Below are 17,417 nucleotides of genomic sequence, written 5' to 3'. Positions count from 1 at the left end.
GATCCGGATCCAATAATTTTTCAGTGGTTCTTCACCATTGATTGGTGGGGCTAAAACGATATTTCAAAAACTTATGGAAGGATTCAGACGAAACCGGGTGGATGAGTTAGGTGACAAGAACAAGCCAGTTAAGTTTTAGTTCAGGTCCGAATCCAGATCCAGCTTTCCAGTGGGATACAAAACATAAACTAATCAGCCTGGTGGAGTTATGTGCTCTACCAAGTGCCTTTGTCGTTTTCTTTTTTTTGTTTTGCATTTTATTTTATTTTTTAATCCTCGCTGGAGGAGGGTATTGTATTTGGGTCCGTTTGTCTGTCTGTTTGTTACTTGTCAATTTTTTTGACAATTATGTTGATCCCTCCTGTTTGTTTGTCTGTCCGCTCACCTTTAATCGCTTATAGGCCACAATTGTAAACCGATCTTCAGGAAACATCAGCAATAGTTGGGGTTGGTGGTCCGGCAGAATCCTTTTATTTTTATTTTTTTAGTCATCAGGTCATCATTGGCCAACGGTCAACAACTTTTTTAAATCCCTAAAATCCCTAATTTTCATCTGATTGACTTCAAATTTGAAGAGGATGTGCATATCGGGTCACTGAATTCAATCAACTATTATTTTTGAGGTAAACTTAGACAAAATGGTCAACATAGGCCAAACTTCTAAAATTGCCAATTTTTATGCGATTGACTTGAAATTTGAAGAGCATTTAAATATCTGGTCATTTAATTCAACCACCTATTATTTATGAGGTCAATATTGGCTAAAAGGTCAACATGGGCCAAATTACTAAAATTGATAATTTCCATCCGACATCCGATTTACTCGAAATTTGAAGAGGATTTTCATATCAGGTCAATTAATTCAACCACCAATAATTTTTGAGGTCAAAGGTAAACATAGGCCGAATTTGTAAAATTGAGAGATGGAGCCAAAAACTATATGTATCATGATGTCTCAAAAAGTTGTGGACGAGTTATGACAAAACTGGGTGGATGAGTTGGTTAGATGATGAGAACAAGCCGATTCCATTTTGGTTTCAGATCCAGCCCATCAGTGGGATACAAAACGTAAAATGTTCAGCCTAGCAGAGATATTTGCTCTACCAAGCACTGTTATACTTTGTTCTGCTTTGCCAAGTGTCGCTCTCTGAGTAATTTCTAATTTGTCTGTTTGTTTGACTGCACAGAATATGAGTATTGCTCTCTGCAACCGCTTGTTGGATTTAGCCAAAATTTTCACCATAAGAGTGACTATTCATGTAAAATGTTTTGGTCCACTCATGCATCATGTTTTAATGATAATTATGACGTCATAGGTCATGTGGTGTGGCAGCCATATTGGAAAAAAGGAAAAACTTGGAACCTCTGTCTTCGAAACTGCACCAACGAAAAAATTGAAACTTGGCACATAGCAAGTACTCCCCATTGGAAACAAGTGTTATTTTTTTATGTCGGGGTCATCTCGGGCTAAATTGTAACTGGCAAAAAAATTTGATGATGTCATCGGTCATGCAGTTTGGCAGCCATGTTTTTAACATAAAACCTTCAAAAATCTTCTACCCTGAAACGGCTGAACAGATCGAAGCAAAAATTTACAAGTATGAACATCTATCCATGAGGAACAAAACGTTCACACATATGACATCATAGGTCAGATCGTTTGGCAGCCATATTGGATTTATCCTAAAATCTATTTTTAAAAATCTTCTCCAGAATGGTCGGCCAGATCGAGGGGAAACTTCACACACATGGTCCCCAAGCCTTGGGGAAACGAGGGTGTTCATGATTAATTTATAGGTTACATGGTCTGGCAGCATATTGGTTTGAGCAAAAATCTTTTTAAAATTCCTTCTCTTGAACGACTTAATCAATTGATGTGAAACTTCACAATTATGATGTAGTAGTGATGGGGAATATATTTTATAAATTTCAACCTGATCAGTTGGATGCATGGTGTGGCAGCCAGAATTTTTTTGTGGTTATTTTTATCTGGGTTATTTTTTTTATTTTTATTTTTGACTAAGGCTCACTTGAGTGCACCTGGATGAGTTTGAGTGTAGAGGAGTAGCAGCTGAAACCAGAATCCTATCCAGGTTCCTCCTGATGACTTCATCTTTGCTTTTTGCTTGTTTGGGTTCCTTCTGATGATTCAAATGCAGGACTGTACCTATTTGGTCTTCCATTTGATTTGAATTGAATTTATTTTAATCCCATTCTGAATTCAATTGAATGATAATAATAATAACAATAATAATAAACCAATGTCACCCGCAGGGTGACCACGTGTGACTTCTTTAAGGTCACACTGAGGTGAACAGAGCTGCTATCCACCAGGAGCGACTCCTTGAGGAATATCTGCCTACGAGAGATTCCGATGAGAGTCGTTCTACAGAGTAACCATGAAAAATATGCGTTTGCCTCATAACGTCACCAAATGACGCAATAATGTCTCAAGCTTGACATATCCAGAGAGCACTCATCGAGGTGTTCAATTTGAGGTACTACACGATATGGTTCCTAAAACTTGAAAATTTGACCTTGGGGTCAAATATGTTTGACCTGAGGCGCTAACCATGAAGGTCAAGGCCAATCGCCACCAAAATTAATCAGCTCAGCGCCAGACCATGAACTATATTCCCATGAAGTTTGAAGACGATCCGATCAAAATTGCTCAAAAAATAAGGGTTTCGTCGACTCCCCTGATTTGCGACAAAGTGACCTTGACCTTTGACCTTGACCTTCAAAATTTTATGCGCTGAAAGGGACCTTTATAGGCCTCTGATATGCGAAGTTATTAAAATTTCCAATGATAACTGTGCTCTGCAGAATTTTTTTATACGTGATTACAGACAAACAAACAAACAAAAAAAAAACATACAAGCTAACTAACATATCTTGCAAAAACTTCGTTTTGGAAAGATAATAGTAATAATAAATGTCATGGGTCAGGGTGAAGTGTCCGATCAAAGCTGGGTTCCATCAAAGCAAGACGTATTGGTACCCGGTCATCACTACCAGTAGTTATAAAGTGGCAGTTCTCGTTATCGCTATTATTAATTCAGAAACACACCAATACACAAACACCACACAAAATATTGACACAAAAACTACACAAATCTCTGATTGCTGTTGTTCTTGTTTTGGCTTGTTTTTGGGTGTTTTTGTTTGTGTATGGTTGTGTGGTTAGTGTTACGTATGGTTGTTGTTCATTTTTAGACCGTGTTGTCAATGGTTGTGCATATAGGTGCAGTTTTCATATTTCCTAGAAGGGGTACCCGGCAAAAAAAATTAACTAACTTTCACCCTTTAAAAAGCATGCAAATAAATTATTTTAATATCAGCTGCTTTAAATGTCGTTTTCTCACCTGTTGCAAGTAGAGCGAAAGACAGCGTGTAATCAGAAATATTGTTTGATAGGGCGATGTTTACTGTTATATGACGAAAATGGAAATGTTGAAAAAAAGTATTAAATATAACAAGCGTTTTCTGAACCTTATCGATATGAGAAATGGGAATCAGAGACTCACCATGATTATTAGTGAAGAAGGAGGAAGAGTTTTTGTTTTAATGTAAATTGAAACTGGCCCATCTATCTTCACCTTATACTCAACTATATCTTACTGTTTGAAACCTTACTCAACTATATCACACTTTGAAACCTTACTCAACTATATCACACTTTGAAATCTTACTCAACTATATCACACTGTTTGAAATCTTACTCAACTATATCAGACTTTGAAATCTTACTCAACTATATCTGACTGTTTGAAACCTTACTCAACTACATCACACTTTGAAATCTTACTCAACTATATCTTACTGTTTGAAACCTTACTCAACTATATCACACTTAGAAATCTTACTCAACTATATCTCACTGTTTGAAACCTTACTCAACTATATCTTACTGTTTGAAACCTTACTCAACTACATCACACTGTTTGAAATCTTACTCAACTATATCACACTGTTTGAAATCTTACTCAACTATATCACACTGTTTGAAATCTTACTCAACCATGTCTTACTGTTTGAAACCTTACTCAACTATATCACACTGTTTCAAATCTTACTCAACTATATCACACTGTTTGAAATCTTACTCAACTATATCACATTGTTTAAAATCTTACTCAACGATATCACAGTTTGAAATCTTACTCAACTGTATCACATTGTTTAAAATCTTACTCAACTACATCACACTGTTTGAAATCTTACTCAACTATATCACACTGTTTGAAATCTTACTCAACTATATCACACTGTTTGAAATCTCACTCAACTATATCACACTGTTTGAAATCTTACTCAACTATATCGCATTGTTTAAAACCTTACTCAACTATATCACACTGCTTGAAATCTTACTCAACTATATCACACTGTTTGAAATCTTACTTAACTATATCACACTGTTTGAAATCTTACTCAACTATATCGCATTGTTTAAAATCTTACTCAACGATATCTCACTGTTTGAAATCTTACTCAACTGTATCACATTGTTTAAAATCTTACTCAACTATATCACACTGTTTGAAATCTTACTCAACTACATCACACTGTTTGAAATCTTACTCAACTATATCACACTGTTTGAAATCTTACTCAACAATATCACACTGTTTGAAATCTTACTCAACTGTATCACATTGTTTGTAATCTTACTCAACTGTATCACACTGTTTGAAAGCTTACTCAACTGTATCACACTGTTTGAAACCTTACTCAACTGTATCACACTGTTTGAAACCTTACTCAACTGTATCACACTGTTTGAAACCTTACTCAACTGTATCACACTGTTTGAAACCTTACTCAACTGAATCACACTGTTTGAAACCTTACTCAACTGAATCACACTGTTTGAAACCTTACTCAACTGTATCACACTGTTTGAAGTCTTACTCAACTGTATCACACTGTTTGAAATCTTACTCAACTGTATCACACTGTTTGAAATCTTACTAAACTATATCACACTGTTTGAAACCTTGCTCAACTATATCACACTGTTTGCAGATTGGGCTTGGTTTATGGTATCCCCTGCAGGACATTTGTGGATGCACACAGGTAGGCAGGGACGGATGGACGCAGGCACGTTGAGTGAGCTCTTCTTATATTTTTTATAGATTGCCAGCATGAGTCACATAATGTTCTAAATGTGAAATAAATGATGCATAAATACAAGGAGTAAAATTGATGTAATAACAATAATAGAAGACCAATGGTCTTGAAGTTCACCTGGCTGGTTTCCAAAAAGTGGAGTGATGGATGGATCAGGGTAAAAAATATAAGAGCTGAATTTAGAATACACATTTTAAAGTCGGGTAGTACTGACATGATATTCACAGTGGAGAAACTCCCTGCTGCATATGAGCCTCAGCTTGAGATATATTTCCCACTTCCGGTGTGATTATGTTACTTCTGCTTGTGTCAAAATTATACCTCTGAAAAGGTGCAACTCCAAGGTGTCTACAGTTCATATTTTTTGAGACATTGCCCACTTTCTGTTGTGTGACATCACTAGCGGCCATATTGTGTTACAGATCAGTTTCTTTTCATCAAATGTCCTATAGGTAGTCGATCATATATTTTTAGTTTCGCATTAAGCAGTTTTAGAAAATATGTAATCTAAAGGTTTCATTTGATCTGACATGGCTGCCAAACCACATGACCAATGACATCATTGTTATCAAATTATATTTCCTATGTGATATCAATCACATGTGTAAAGTTTCGAATCGATCACTTAAGTGGTATCGGAAAAGATTTTTTTAAAGGTTTTCTTACAATCCAATATGGCAGTCATACGACGTGACTGATGACATCATTGTTAAGACTATATTTCCTTTGGAGAGTTGACCACAATTTTTAAGTTTCGCATTGATCTTTGAATGTGGTTAATCAGTTTGAGAGCAGAAGATTTTTAAAGGTTTTCCTGTCATCCAAAATGTCAGCCAAACGAGATAGAAATTCAAGTACTTTTGGGACCTGTAAACCTTATGATGACCTACTCATGGGTGAAACTGCAGAACTTTTGAGAAAAAGGAAAAAATTAGATTATCCTGGGGGGGGGGGGGTCTGGGGGTATGATCTCCAGAAAATTTTGAAAAATTGATGTCAAAGTATAAATTATGGGGGTGATTCTGTCCATATTGTAACAAAAAACGATGCAAATGAATGTGATATTTGGGGAAGATTTTTCTTTATATCACTTGAACATTCATTGCTGAAGCCTGGTGTTGCCTTAACGGTTAGGGGGACTGGCTTAAGATCTTAGGGTCTTGGATTTGAGACCCTCTCCTGGTGAATTAACACCAGGTAGGTTGGCTCAGTCCATCATACTTCGGAGGTGAACAAAATGAGTAACAGTGGGCACTGCATCAGCGTTGGACATCGGTCGGAGTCGTGAACGTATAAGTGATGAGAATACTTGTGAAAGGAGTAAAATGCCACAAAGGAATGGTAAGTTTTGGAGCTACTTAGCTGAATAGCCCTCTGGAATCCGGCAGAGCCGAAGGCAGGAATATTGATGAAGGATCCAAGGAGAAATCGACTCTGAACTCTTCTGATGAGCTACATCAACCCGGGTAAGGCAACACAAGACATGCAAAGGTGCCATTAAGCTAATGAGGGCTGCTTATACATGAGCCACACGAAGGTGCCAATATCAAGGGAAGAATCATTGCCAGCGAAACTCCAAAATAAGGGTTACCCTTTTCAGCACAACACCAGGCACAGAAGATCTCTGTAGAGTAGAATGCGTCTGATAGACATCAACAAATGGCGGTTGTTTGTGCCCAAAACACCAGGCATGCGTATGCTTCGCATGGAAGGAAAAGACGTCCGAGGCATTGGGAATCCGAGTTGATCCTTTCTTGCAACCGCAACCAAACAACCTGCTCATCTCTTTTCCAGTTGCACCCGGTTCCAGAAAACCTTCGATCAACCAAAGCTTGAGAATATTTACATATTATAACATGAAAGGCAAAATGACGCCACGACAGATCTCAATGGCACTTTAAGTTCTCCTCGACCTTTTGTGAGATGATTGAAGAAGAATTCTACCGAAGGATAAATAGTAAGTCCTGTCTCGGTGATAACTCGAGCACTCTGATACAGGTATTATAAATCGCCAACGTGGGATGAATGAACGTCGTAACCTTCCATTCCGATCGGGGTAACCTCACCTTTTCCTTTTCCCCACCCGCTTTCACAATTTCATCCAGCTTCTTTCAATTTTATCTCTATTTTCATTCCAAAGAGCATCATTCCAATTACAAATTAATACTACACCATTAATACAACAAAATCAAATGTTAAACACTAAACAAATATAAATATCATCCAATGTGAGAACCAGTAGGGATGAATCCACTGGCGATGAAAGGCGGATACGCAACACCGACATCGAATCACGGTAACGCACTCGCAAGCTTTTGTACCCGGCTAACTTCGACAAGAATAGCTCATAATAAAAACTACCATGGGACTAATTCACATGATCGTGGTCATGATGCGTTGTTGCATCAGCATGTCACCCCATCCGGATGAAATGGGTTAAGAAACGAATCGGCATATTGGAATATCACCGCAATTCCCCATAATTATCGCGTGCCTTTCTGAAAATAAACATACGGAAACCTCCGTATGGGTCGTCACAAAAATACGGAAGAAGTTTCACCCATATCTACTTATAGGTGGCGGGGGAGGATGCCATGAACAAACCTGAGTTCGACCACACCAAAGATAATTTTAACCAAGTTTGGTCACAATCCCATCAGCAGTTTTGGAGAAGTAGTTGCAGTTGTTTATGGATGGATGACATCTCATCCCATAAGCTCACCTGAACTGTGTTCCAGGTGAGCTAATAAAATACTAGATAACATAATGAATTATCTTATTGCAGTCAGGGTTTTTTTTTAATGATTACACAATTTAGAAACACAGCCCATATTTATTTTATATTTGAGGTATTAAAATTGTGGTTTAAAATAAAATAGAATTAAACAAATATATTTCCAGGTATGATTTTGAACAGAGGAGTAAACTCACGACCGACCATTTTAGTCGCATCATTGTGACAGGTTTACTTTCTACTGTGCGACTGTGAAGCATTTGCATCTAAGGAGAAATGTTTCCTTCACCCTTTCCACTGTAAAAAAAAAAAAAAATGATTGCAGAGATACCCTTACCTTCACGTTCCCTCCCCCAGGCATGTATTCTCCTCCATGCCTTGAATAGACTTTAGGCTTTGCTTTTTCACGAAACTCTAACTTGCTCGTTTCGATTTTCACTTTTCCACCACCTGAAGGATACAAGACAGTCACAGCATTCATTATCAGAGTGATCATGGCTGAAGATTGCTTAAGCAATATTGTGATTTCTTTTGTGCTGAAAGTATGCTATCACATATTGTCAATTGTTTATTCTTAAATCTTGAATCTTAAACCAGATGTGGTAGCGTAATTGTTAGATCATCCGCCCTGAGTCCAGGAGGTTGGCAGTTTGAACATAGCAATGACTTTCAAAATGGTACTTGTTGCTTCCTTGCTTGATGCTCAGCATTTAAAAAGGATGGAGCATAGACAAACAATCAAAGGTTGGTAATAATAGCACAGGTTTTGATGGGCCTAATGGCTTCCTCCTGCATCAAAGTTCCTTGTCAGGAACTCATGCTTTGATTAAATTATTAATCAGGAATAGATCAAATTTGATCAGACAAGAACTCAATAAACTGACTTAAAGGAATTACGAGTTGAGGTGAGGAAGGAAGCAAGCAAAAGAGTCGAAGTTAAATATGCTCAAACATCATTGTCATGAATGTATTATATTCCAATTGTAATGAAAAACCTTATAATCTACTGTTACAGTATCTATATGTTGGCACAAATATATATCTCTATCTCTATCTATCTATCTATCTATCTATCTATCTATCTATCTATCTATCTATCTCTCTCTCTCTCTCTCTCTCTCTCTCTCTCTCTCTCTCTCTCTCTCTCTCTCTCTCTCTCTCTCTCTCTCTCTCTCTCTCGTTTTGAGGGCAAAGTGACCAATATAGCATATTTTTTTGGCAAACAGGACAACCAATTGATCTCAAATTGAAAAGGCCGGAATTTTTGAGCACAACACGATTAACTTTTATGAAGTCCATGAAATAATTTAGATTGATAGATTAACTTAAACTTTCCCCGTTACTTGGGACGGGTATTTTTGCTTGCTTTTCTTATCAATGGGGACGTGTACTTTTCCTATTTAATAATAACTTCATATTAAGAATTTATGCACACATTTAAAATCAGGCAGTAGAGTTTACACTCAAGCTTAAGTTATATTATAATTATTAGGATTGGAATGTATAATTATTGATAACCCATCCTCTCACCGGGCTTGTGGTGGATATTATACTTGGAGCCACACTTGGATGTGACATGGGTGTAGTCTGCTTTCTTGGTGTGTATATGCACCTGCCAGACACAACGGTATTACACAATCTAGAGAGGATGGTGGTAAGGGATCGGTTAGATTGGGGGAGTGAAGGATAAACCTATTCTCACAAGAGAAATTGTTATGAAAAAATATACACTTAATATAATGATATTAAAATTAATGTGAATTAACAATATCATTTGGAACGTGTGGTTATTTGTGAGGTCAATAATAAATATATAAATTCCAGAGAGCAATGCAGCTTGTGACCTGACATTTGCAGATAATCTTTTCAGACACCAATCCTGATTCATCAATGCTGAGGTGGCACATTTACCTGAACATGGGCTAACTTAGCAGGTGATTGCAGCCTACCTCACTGGCTGCATAATATCATAATCATCACAATTGGATGAGTCATTTCTTCATCACCATGCCTTCTCTCCTTATATTCAATTCATATTTGGTTAGTCATAGAGGGGAAATTATTTCAATTCAACCACAGCTTCTTTGGCTCGTCAATTCAAATATATGCATTTTGATTTCGTTCAAAGACTTTTTGAAAACAACCAAACAACAAGGGAGCAGTAGTCAAAAACGGCACAGCACATAGCTGTGACAACCTGCTTGGGTGAGAGGTAAAGTGGCTGAGGAAGAAGGTATTGTCAGAGCAATTGGCTGTGCAAGGTAAAAGGATAGCATTGGTGTGCCAGAAGTCAAAAGTAAAAGGAGAAGACAAAAATGATGTATATAAATGAGAGCCAGTTGAGGCCCAGATGCTAGACTGCATAGACGAGATGATCAACAAGGCCAGGGGAGGAGTGGGGAGTGAAGTGCCAGAGTCCAAGTAGAGCTTGCAGAAGAAGTGTGCTGGCGTATGTATGCTGCACAACAACTGGCTGAGTAAGCATAGAAGGATGGGTGAATGTGAGTGTTGCTGAGGCAGTGGAGTTATGTACTAGCCTGCGTATGAACTGTGTGACTGGGCTCACCTGGTGGAAGCTGGAGACACAAAACGCAATGAGACCTGTTAATGGAGCATCAGTTCAGCCACATTTTAAAAGAGCAGCAGTAAAGCACCAGGATGTGCATGTGGCCTACTGGTTGAGGAATGACCTGTGTGGTTTGTGAGCCAGTGCCAGAGACTGCTGGAAAAGGGATGGCCTGAGTATGATTTGTAAGGCAGTGCCTGTGGCTGTCGGTTATCATTGAAAGAGTAACAAAAAGGTCTGTTTCCAAAAGCATCAGATGATGACTGTTCAGGGCAATGAGAATCAGCTTGGCTCGATTTAAAAGAGCATTCTCTGTTATACAGAAGATCAGCCTGACCTGGTTAAAGAATCTTTGTGAATGTGAAAGAGCTTTGGCTAAGTGCCGACAGGTGTGAGTTGTGTGCAAGGCAGCGCCATGAGGCATAGTCAAGGATGACTTCCAGACAAGAACGACCACAATGTCCCCGAGTCAGTTGCAGGTTAAGATAACTTAAGGTTAGGATGTTCTCATATTGTGAAATATACCACCAAGCCTTTTTCAAGTCAATGTAATCGTCGAGGAAAAAACGGTTAATCTATCCAAAGCAGTGTCCGACCATAAATTTACTTTCTCCACAGGAAAATTTGGGAATATCGAGCTATTTGATGAAAAGGCCTCAGGCCTGTCACTAAGTGGGAAAAACTGGTTCATCTATCCAGAGCTAGTAGTGTCTTCTTCTTCTTCTTCTTTCGGCTGCTCCCGTTAGGGGTCGCCACAGCGGATCATCCGTATGATCCGCATAGTGATTTGGCACGTTTTACGCCGGATGCCCTTCCTGACGCAACCCTGGTCGCCTCTTACGACACAGGGATATCCAGAGCTAGTAGTGTCTGACAATAAATTTACTTTCTCCACAGAATTTGTTTGGGAATATCGAGTTACTTGATGAAAAGGCCTCAGGCCTGTCACCAACTGATTCTGAGGAAAAGCCGAAGATTTTGGAATCTTTGCGACGGATCTTTACAACAACAATGTAAATACACAAAATGTTTCCAAAACAAATCAATGAAAATATCAAAGGACAAGCACAAAATGTGGCGAAATCACCGCGAGCACTTATCCTAAACTCGCCATTGTGGATCATCAGATCATTCATTATAATAATGGACGATGTAGCCACTGAAACATTGAATTACCTGGTGAAATAGTTCAGGATTCTACTGCACTTTGCTGTGGGACACGATCCCGAAAATGTTGCCTTTCTCTTCGGAGTCATAACTATACTCTGAGTCACAGAGATTAATACAGAACCAGTGGCGAAAAGTATTGCGGCTCGGATTAATTGCTGAGTGAAAGCAAAAGTTGTGCGATTGCCGATTGTCCAGTGATATCATGCACAACGATGATGTGACATCATTGTAAGGGCGGAGGGGAGGGGGGGTTCACGTGCTCCTGGTAAACCCCCCTCGATCCGCCATTGGGTCATGAGCTTCATGAGTCTGACACATTAAGGTAGAATTGTGAGTTGCACATGACTGTTCATTTCAATCTGGTCTCAACTGGCCGGTCTCAACTATGACTTTCCATTCCTTCCCCGTTCCCTGAATATGTTTGTTTCTATGTGGTGGCCTCCAGTGCACAACTATGAATTTTTCGTGAACTGAATGGGCTCGCTTTAAACAGTCCGTAAAAATAATGAAGGTTTTAAGAAAATGAAGTTCTGTGATTTGTTTTTGTGGAATTTTCTTTCAATAATTTATTTTCTTACTTACACACAATAAAAACTTGGAAAAGCATAAAGAACCAGAAAGTCGGTTTTGGACTTCTGGTTCTGGGTTTGGAGCGTCGACAGGGCTCTCTGCTGACGATCTCAAAGTTAAGTTTCCGGTCGTTATCTGTCCCGTTTTAACTGTTTATTTTCTCACCTACATGTTACTGTGTGTTCCTAGTTCGGTTTTGTTTCAAAAATCATGCTATTTTGTGAGATTTTGTCAACCATGTCTTACCGGGTGCTTGAGGCCTACCCTTGAGGCTTGAGGCCTACTGGTTCCCCTCGGTGTATGATCGTGTTTATTTGTTTTTTCTCCCCATTACCTTCAATTTCTATCTTCCCCACTTTCCTAACGTCCCCCATCCCTCCCAACGAATAATTCTATTTCTTATCTTAAATAAAAAAAACCACAAACAAACAAAAAAACCGCTACTTTTCTCCTTGCACACTCATGAGTCTCGATTCTTCTTCTTCTTCTTCTTCTTCTTATTCATCTCATCTTCTTCTTCTTCTTCTTCCTCGATTTTTTTTTCTACAACACTTCCATGATCTATTCTGTTGAAAACTCTCTCAAACATTAATAATAATAATAATAATAATAATAATAATAATAATAAAATAATAATAAAATAATAATAAAATAATAATAATAATAACAAAAACGATCTCTTATAATGCTTCATCTTCCTCTTTCACATGTGTGGTTCTCTTTACTGTATCATAATGCACAACTCTTCTGCTATTTAAATAGACTGCTCTCAATTTGACCTTTCCTTCATATCTTGCTGAAAAAATCCAACTGTTACAGCGTTTCTTCCCTCCATTCTCTGAATTCGCCATTATTGCATCCAACAAGAATTGTGTTGTATCGCACCTCTGATCAAAAACTTTTAAAAACCCCAGTTTGCTATGAATGTCGCTTTCCATCAACCATTGTTTTTTTTACAACTTAGGTGCAAACTCACCCCTCTCACCCCTCACTCTCAAAGCAACCATCCCACTCTTCTCCCTCCAACCCTTCTCTCACCTCTCACAAATACTCCCCACTCACCTTTCTCCCACCATTCATCCCCCTCACTCATCCATCTCAAAGTTGCCCCCCCTCTCATCCAAAAAGCTTCCTCCTTCCACTGCCCTCTCACCTCCATCTCTTCACTCCACCTCCTCAAATCCTCAACTACCTTCTTCCCCCTCACTTGTCCCCCCTCTCCCTGAGCACCACAGAGCCTTTTCTCCTCCTCATTCGGCACCCTCCCCTACCTATTCTGCAATCCCCCACACTCTTTCAACAACCCTTCTTACCCCCCCCCTCGACCCTTGTCCTACCCACCCCCTGCACCCAAAGGCTCCTCCCCTACCCCTTCATTAAAAGTATGGACCTCAAATAACCAGGACCTTCGCTCAAACCTTTCAGATCTTTCCATACAGGTTGCCACTGATAAACCAGACATAATCTGCCTAACAGAAACTTTCCTCCCCCAAGACGTGTCTGACTCCCAAGTATCTCTCCCTGGTTACTCCCTCCTCCGGTATGACAGACCTGAGCCTCGTCCTGGTGGAGGAGTTGCTCTCTTCATCAAAGACTCTAATCCTCACTCTCCATGCACTGCTCTCACTCCCCCACACCCCCAGGAATACATCTGGCTACACCTTCCCCTCCACTCCCACCTCATGTTTATATGTGTACTGTATCGTCCACCTAACAGTGATAACTCCATCAACACCTCACTATCCGAAAACATGGACCAACTTCTATCTTCTCATCAAAACTCTCTCTTCCTCATATGTGGCGACTTCAATTGTCATCATGCCAGTTGGCTTGGTGTGGGTACCTCTCTCACCTGACATTGAACCTCAGCAAAATGCTTTCTGTGACTTATTGGGACTGACACAATCGGTCAACTTCCCGACCCGGATCTCAACCAATGGGGCTCCATCTCTTCTGGATCTGATTTTGACAAATTTCCCTGACAAAATCCGCTTTTTCTCCACTCCAATCGGTTCTTCTGACCACGTCCTTGTCAAAGTGGACATCTCTCTGGCTATTATCAGAGAACCACCTCACCGCCGTCAAGTCTGGCATTTCACTCAAGCCGACTGGCAGGGTCTCCAAGCAGCCATCAAACTTATAGATTGGTCTCCTATCGCTACTTTCTCCAACATCAACTCATCCTGGGAATTCTTTCAAAGAAACTTGCTCTCCCTCATGCACAGATTTATCCCCTCTCGTCTTCAGTTGTCCTACCCTTCCTCCCGCCCTTGATTTACTGAAGCTTGTGGTGCGGCAGTTGTCCTGAAACAACTTGCCTTTGCCTCATGGAAAGCAAACGCAACTGAGGGCAATCTCAGTTCCTTCCATAAAGCTTGGAACAAGTGTGTATCTACCCTCAGGAGAGCCAGAAAACAACATCTTTCTAATCTCAAGTCTGAACTCTCAAACCTCTCTCCCTCCTCAAAATCCTGGTGGCATCTAATCAAATCTGTTTCTGGTGTATGTTCCCCCTCCATCCCCTCCCTTACCTCAAATGGCCGCACTGCTGATACCGCACGTGAAAGAGCTGAATGCCTAAACTCAGTGTTTGCAGCTAAATCTTGTGTCCAAAACCCATCACTTTCTCTACCCACCTTACCCAGTCACACCCAACTGTCCCTGGACTCTGTGCCCTTTTCTCCTGACAAGGTGGAGAGCTTGCTGTCAAACCTCGACTCAGATTCTGCAACCAGTCCAGACGGCATCAGCCAACATGTCCTAAAAATCTGCTCCTCTGCTCTTGCTCACCCTCTGTCTGTTCTATTCACCCTCTCATTTGCTCAAGGTTATCTGCCATCCGCTTGGAAATCTGCTAACATCACTGCCCTGCATAAAAAATGTGCAAAATCAGATCCCTGCAACTACAGACCAATCACCCTTCTCCAAATCATCAGAAAGGTTATGGAATCAATCATTGCTTCAGACATTAAATCCTTCCTCTTCTCCAATGGCTTGATTTCTGATCATCAATTTGGTTTCAGACCAGGTTACTCGACCCTGGATATGCTGCTTCTGCTCTCCCAACAATGGATGGAAGCCCTCAATGCCAGACAGCAAATCCGAGCCGTATCCCTGGATATATCACGTGCTTTTGACACGGTCTGGCACCCTGCCCTGCTCACCAAACTCTTCCTATGGTATTCAAGGCCATCTCCTCTCAAGGCTCGCAGACTTCCTCTCCTGTCACAGTCAACTTGTGGCCCTAAATGGAGTTCTTTCATCCCCTCTTCCTGTCCAGGCTGGAGTTCCTCAAGGTAGCGTTCTGGGCCCTGTTCTTTTTGTGGTTTTCATCAATGATCTCTCCGACTCTCTGAAAAGTCCTCTATATCTCTTTGCTGATGACTCCACCCTCTGCCGTACCATCGGTCATCCCTCAGACTGGCAAGCAGCAGCTTCTTCACTCACTGCAGATCTGGATAAAATCACAAACTGGTCCAACACGTGGAACATATCTTTCAATCCGGACAAATCTCACACTCTCACTATGTCTCTTCGAAAGGACCGTTTGGAACCCCCCCACCCCCTCATTCACTTTCTCAACAATCCTCTGGAAGAAGTCCTTTCTTTCAAGCTTCTGGGTCTCACTGTCTGCCATGACCTTTCCTGGGAAAGCCACATTTCAAATCTCGCCTCCAAAGCCAGTCGCCGACCTGGAATCCTCCTTCGTGCAAAGTCCTCCCTCGGCCCACCTGAGCTCCTGACCACTTACAAAGCTTTTGTCCGTAGGCTGATGGAGTACTGCTCTCCCCCCTGGGCTGGTGCTGCTGCCTCCCACCTTTCTCGGCTTCATGCTGTAGAAACCAAGGCATTTCGGATCATTGGCATCTCCCACAATGAGGCTGAGTCTTTGGGCCTCTCACTCAATTACCGCAGGTTGGTCGGTGGTCTTTCTGTCTTCTACTGTCTCCTCTCCAGCCTACCCCCCCTGCTCTCTCTGCGATATGTCCCCACCATATTTCCACAGGGCGCTCAAGGTCCGCCAACAACCCCCTTCTGTTAAAACTACCAAAATCACGAATCACTGCTCACCTTCACTCTTTCATTCCTCTTTTTTCCCGCCTTTGGAATAAACTCCCTCACTCTATTCATTCCAGGGTCCTGAGTTCAAGCCCCGTTGGCTGCTGAATTAACACCAGGGGGTTGAGTCAGCCTATCATCCTTCCGAGGTCGTCGAAATGAGTACCAGTGTACTGGTCCCGGTGTATGCCCCGGTTAGAATAGGTGTACCATATCCCTGTGTGTCGTAAGAGGCGACCAGGGTTGGCGTCAAGAAGGGCATCCGGCCATAAAACATTGCCTCAAGAAAAAGCCTAACCCCTGCACAGCAGGGAAAAATGGCTGTAAAAAAACTCTATTCATTCCCATTCTTCCCTCCAGGCCTTCAAAACAGCTGTTCACCACCACCTCTTATCACCCCCATCCAAATCCTCGATCGTTTCTACCCCCGATAATCCACCCTAGCCCACCTCCTTCAAATTCCCTGCTTTGTTTCCTGAAAGTCCCTGTAATGTTAATCTTCTATTCCCCACGTTCCCCGCCCCATCCCTCTCCTTTCCACAGATCTCCTAATGTCTCTGTTCCCCACTATTTTGTCCTTCCCACTCCCTCCCCTCCTGTCTCATGCCCCCCTTGCTATGCATTGTGTGTTCGCTCTCACATGAGCCTCGACAAGTTTTACAAAAAAAATAGAAATACTCACTCTGTGGAGTGCATACCACTGCCAGGCTGACCATTGTATATCTTGTAGCCCACGCATAGGCCAGATATCCCCAGACCTTAATCAAAATCAAATCAATGCATCTCTGTCATGCACCAAAATTGTCCACCAAGTTCCATCTGAGGCCATCCATAACTTTTTGAGATATCGTGCTATGTATCGTTTTTGGCCCTATCTCTCAGTGGTGGTAAAAAAAACAAAAATTGGATCCATATACAGATCTGGATCTTCACCCAAATTGAAGCAATTTGTCCTCGTCACACATCAACCAAACTGTCCACAGACAGTTGAGGCCCACAAACAAACAGACAGCCAAACAGGAGTGAAAACATAATCTTTGTCCACCTTAGGTGGCAGAAGTAACAATGGATTGAAGAGTATTGCAATGATAGCAAGAAATTTGAGGAGAGGCATGGGACCTACATTTGATCAGGAGATGTGAGAATTGAAAAGATTGCAGGCAGGTAAAGAGGGGTTAGTTAAGA

The 17,417-nt window shown here is 40.8% G+C and overlaps 1 protein-coding gene across 2 annotated transcripts in view; it reads right to left on the bottom strand.

Moving 5' to 3' along the window:
• Positions 1-17,417, bottom strand: part of LOC147031632 (uncharacterized) — a 99,433-nt gene that overhangs the window by 31,286 nt on the left and 50,730 nt on the right. For both annotated transcript variants that reach the window (XM_085866082.1, XM_085866073.1), the window contains exons 10-11: positions 9,398-9,479; positions 8,205-8,317 (exon numbers count right to left, since the gene is read on the bottom strand). In XM_085866082.1, coding sequence (XP_085722208.1) covers positions 8,205-8,317; positions 9,398-9,479 — 195 coding nt within the window. The remainder of the gene's footprint in view (positions 1-8,204; positions 8,318-9,397; positions 9,480-17,417) is intronic.

This window comes from Eptatretus burgeri, chromosome 2 (assembly GCF_056783735.1).
Source record: "Eptatretus burgeri isolate ZD-2024b chromosome 2, Ebu_testis_v1, whole genome shotgun sequence".
Taxonomy (NCBI): domain Eukaryota; kingdom Metazoa; phylum Chordata; class Myxini; order Myxiniformes; family Myxinidae; genus Eptatretus; species Eptatretus burgeri.
Note: the sequence above shows the minus strand (reverse complement) of the source record. Positions and strands in the feature narration are given on the sequence as shown.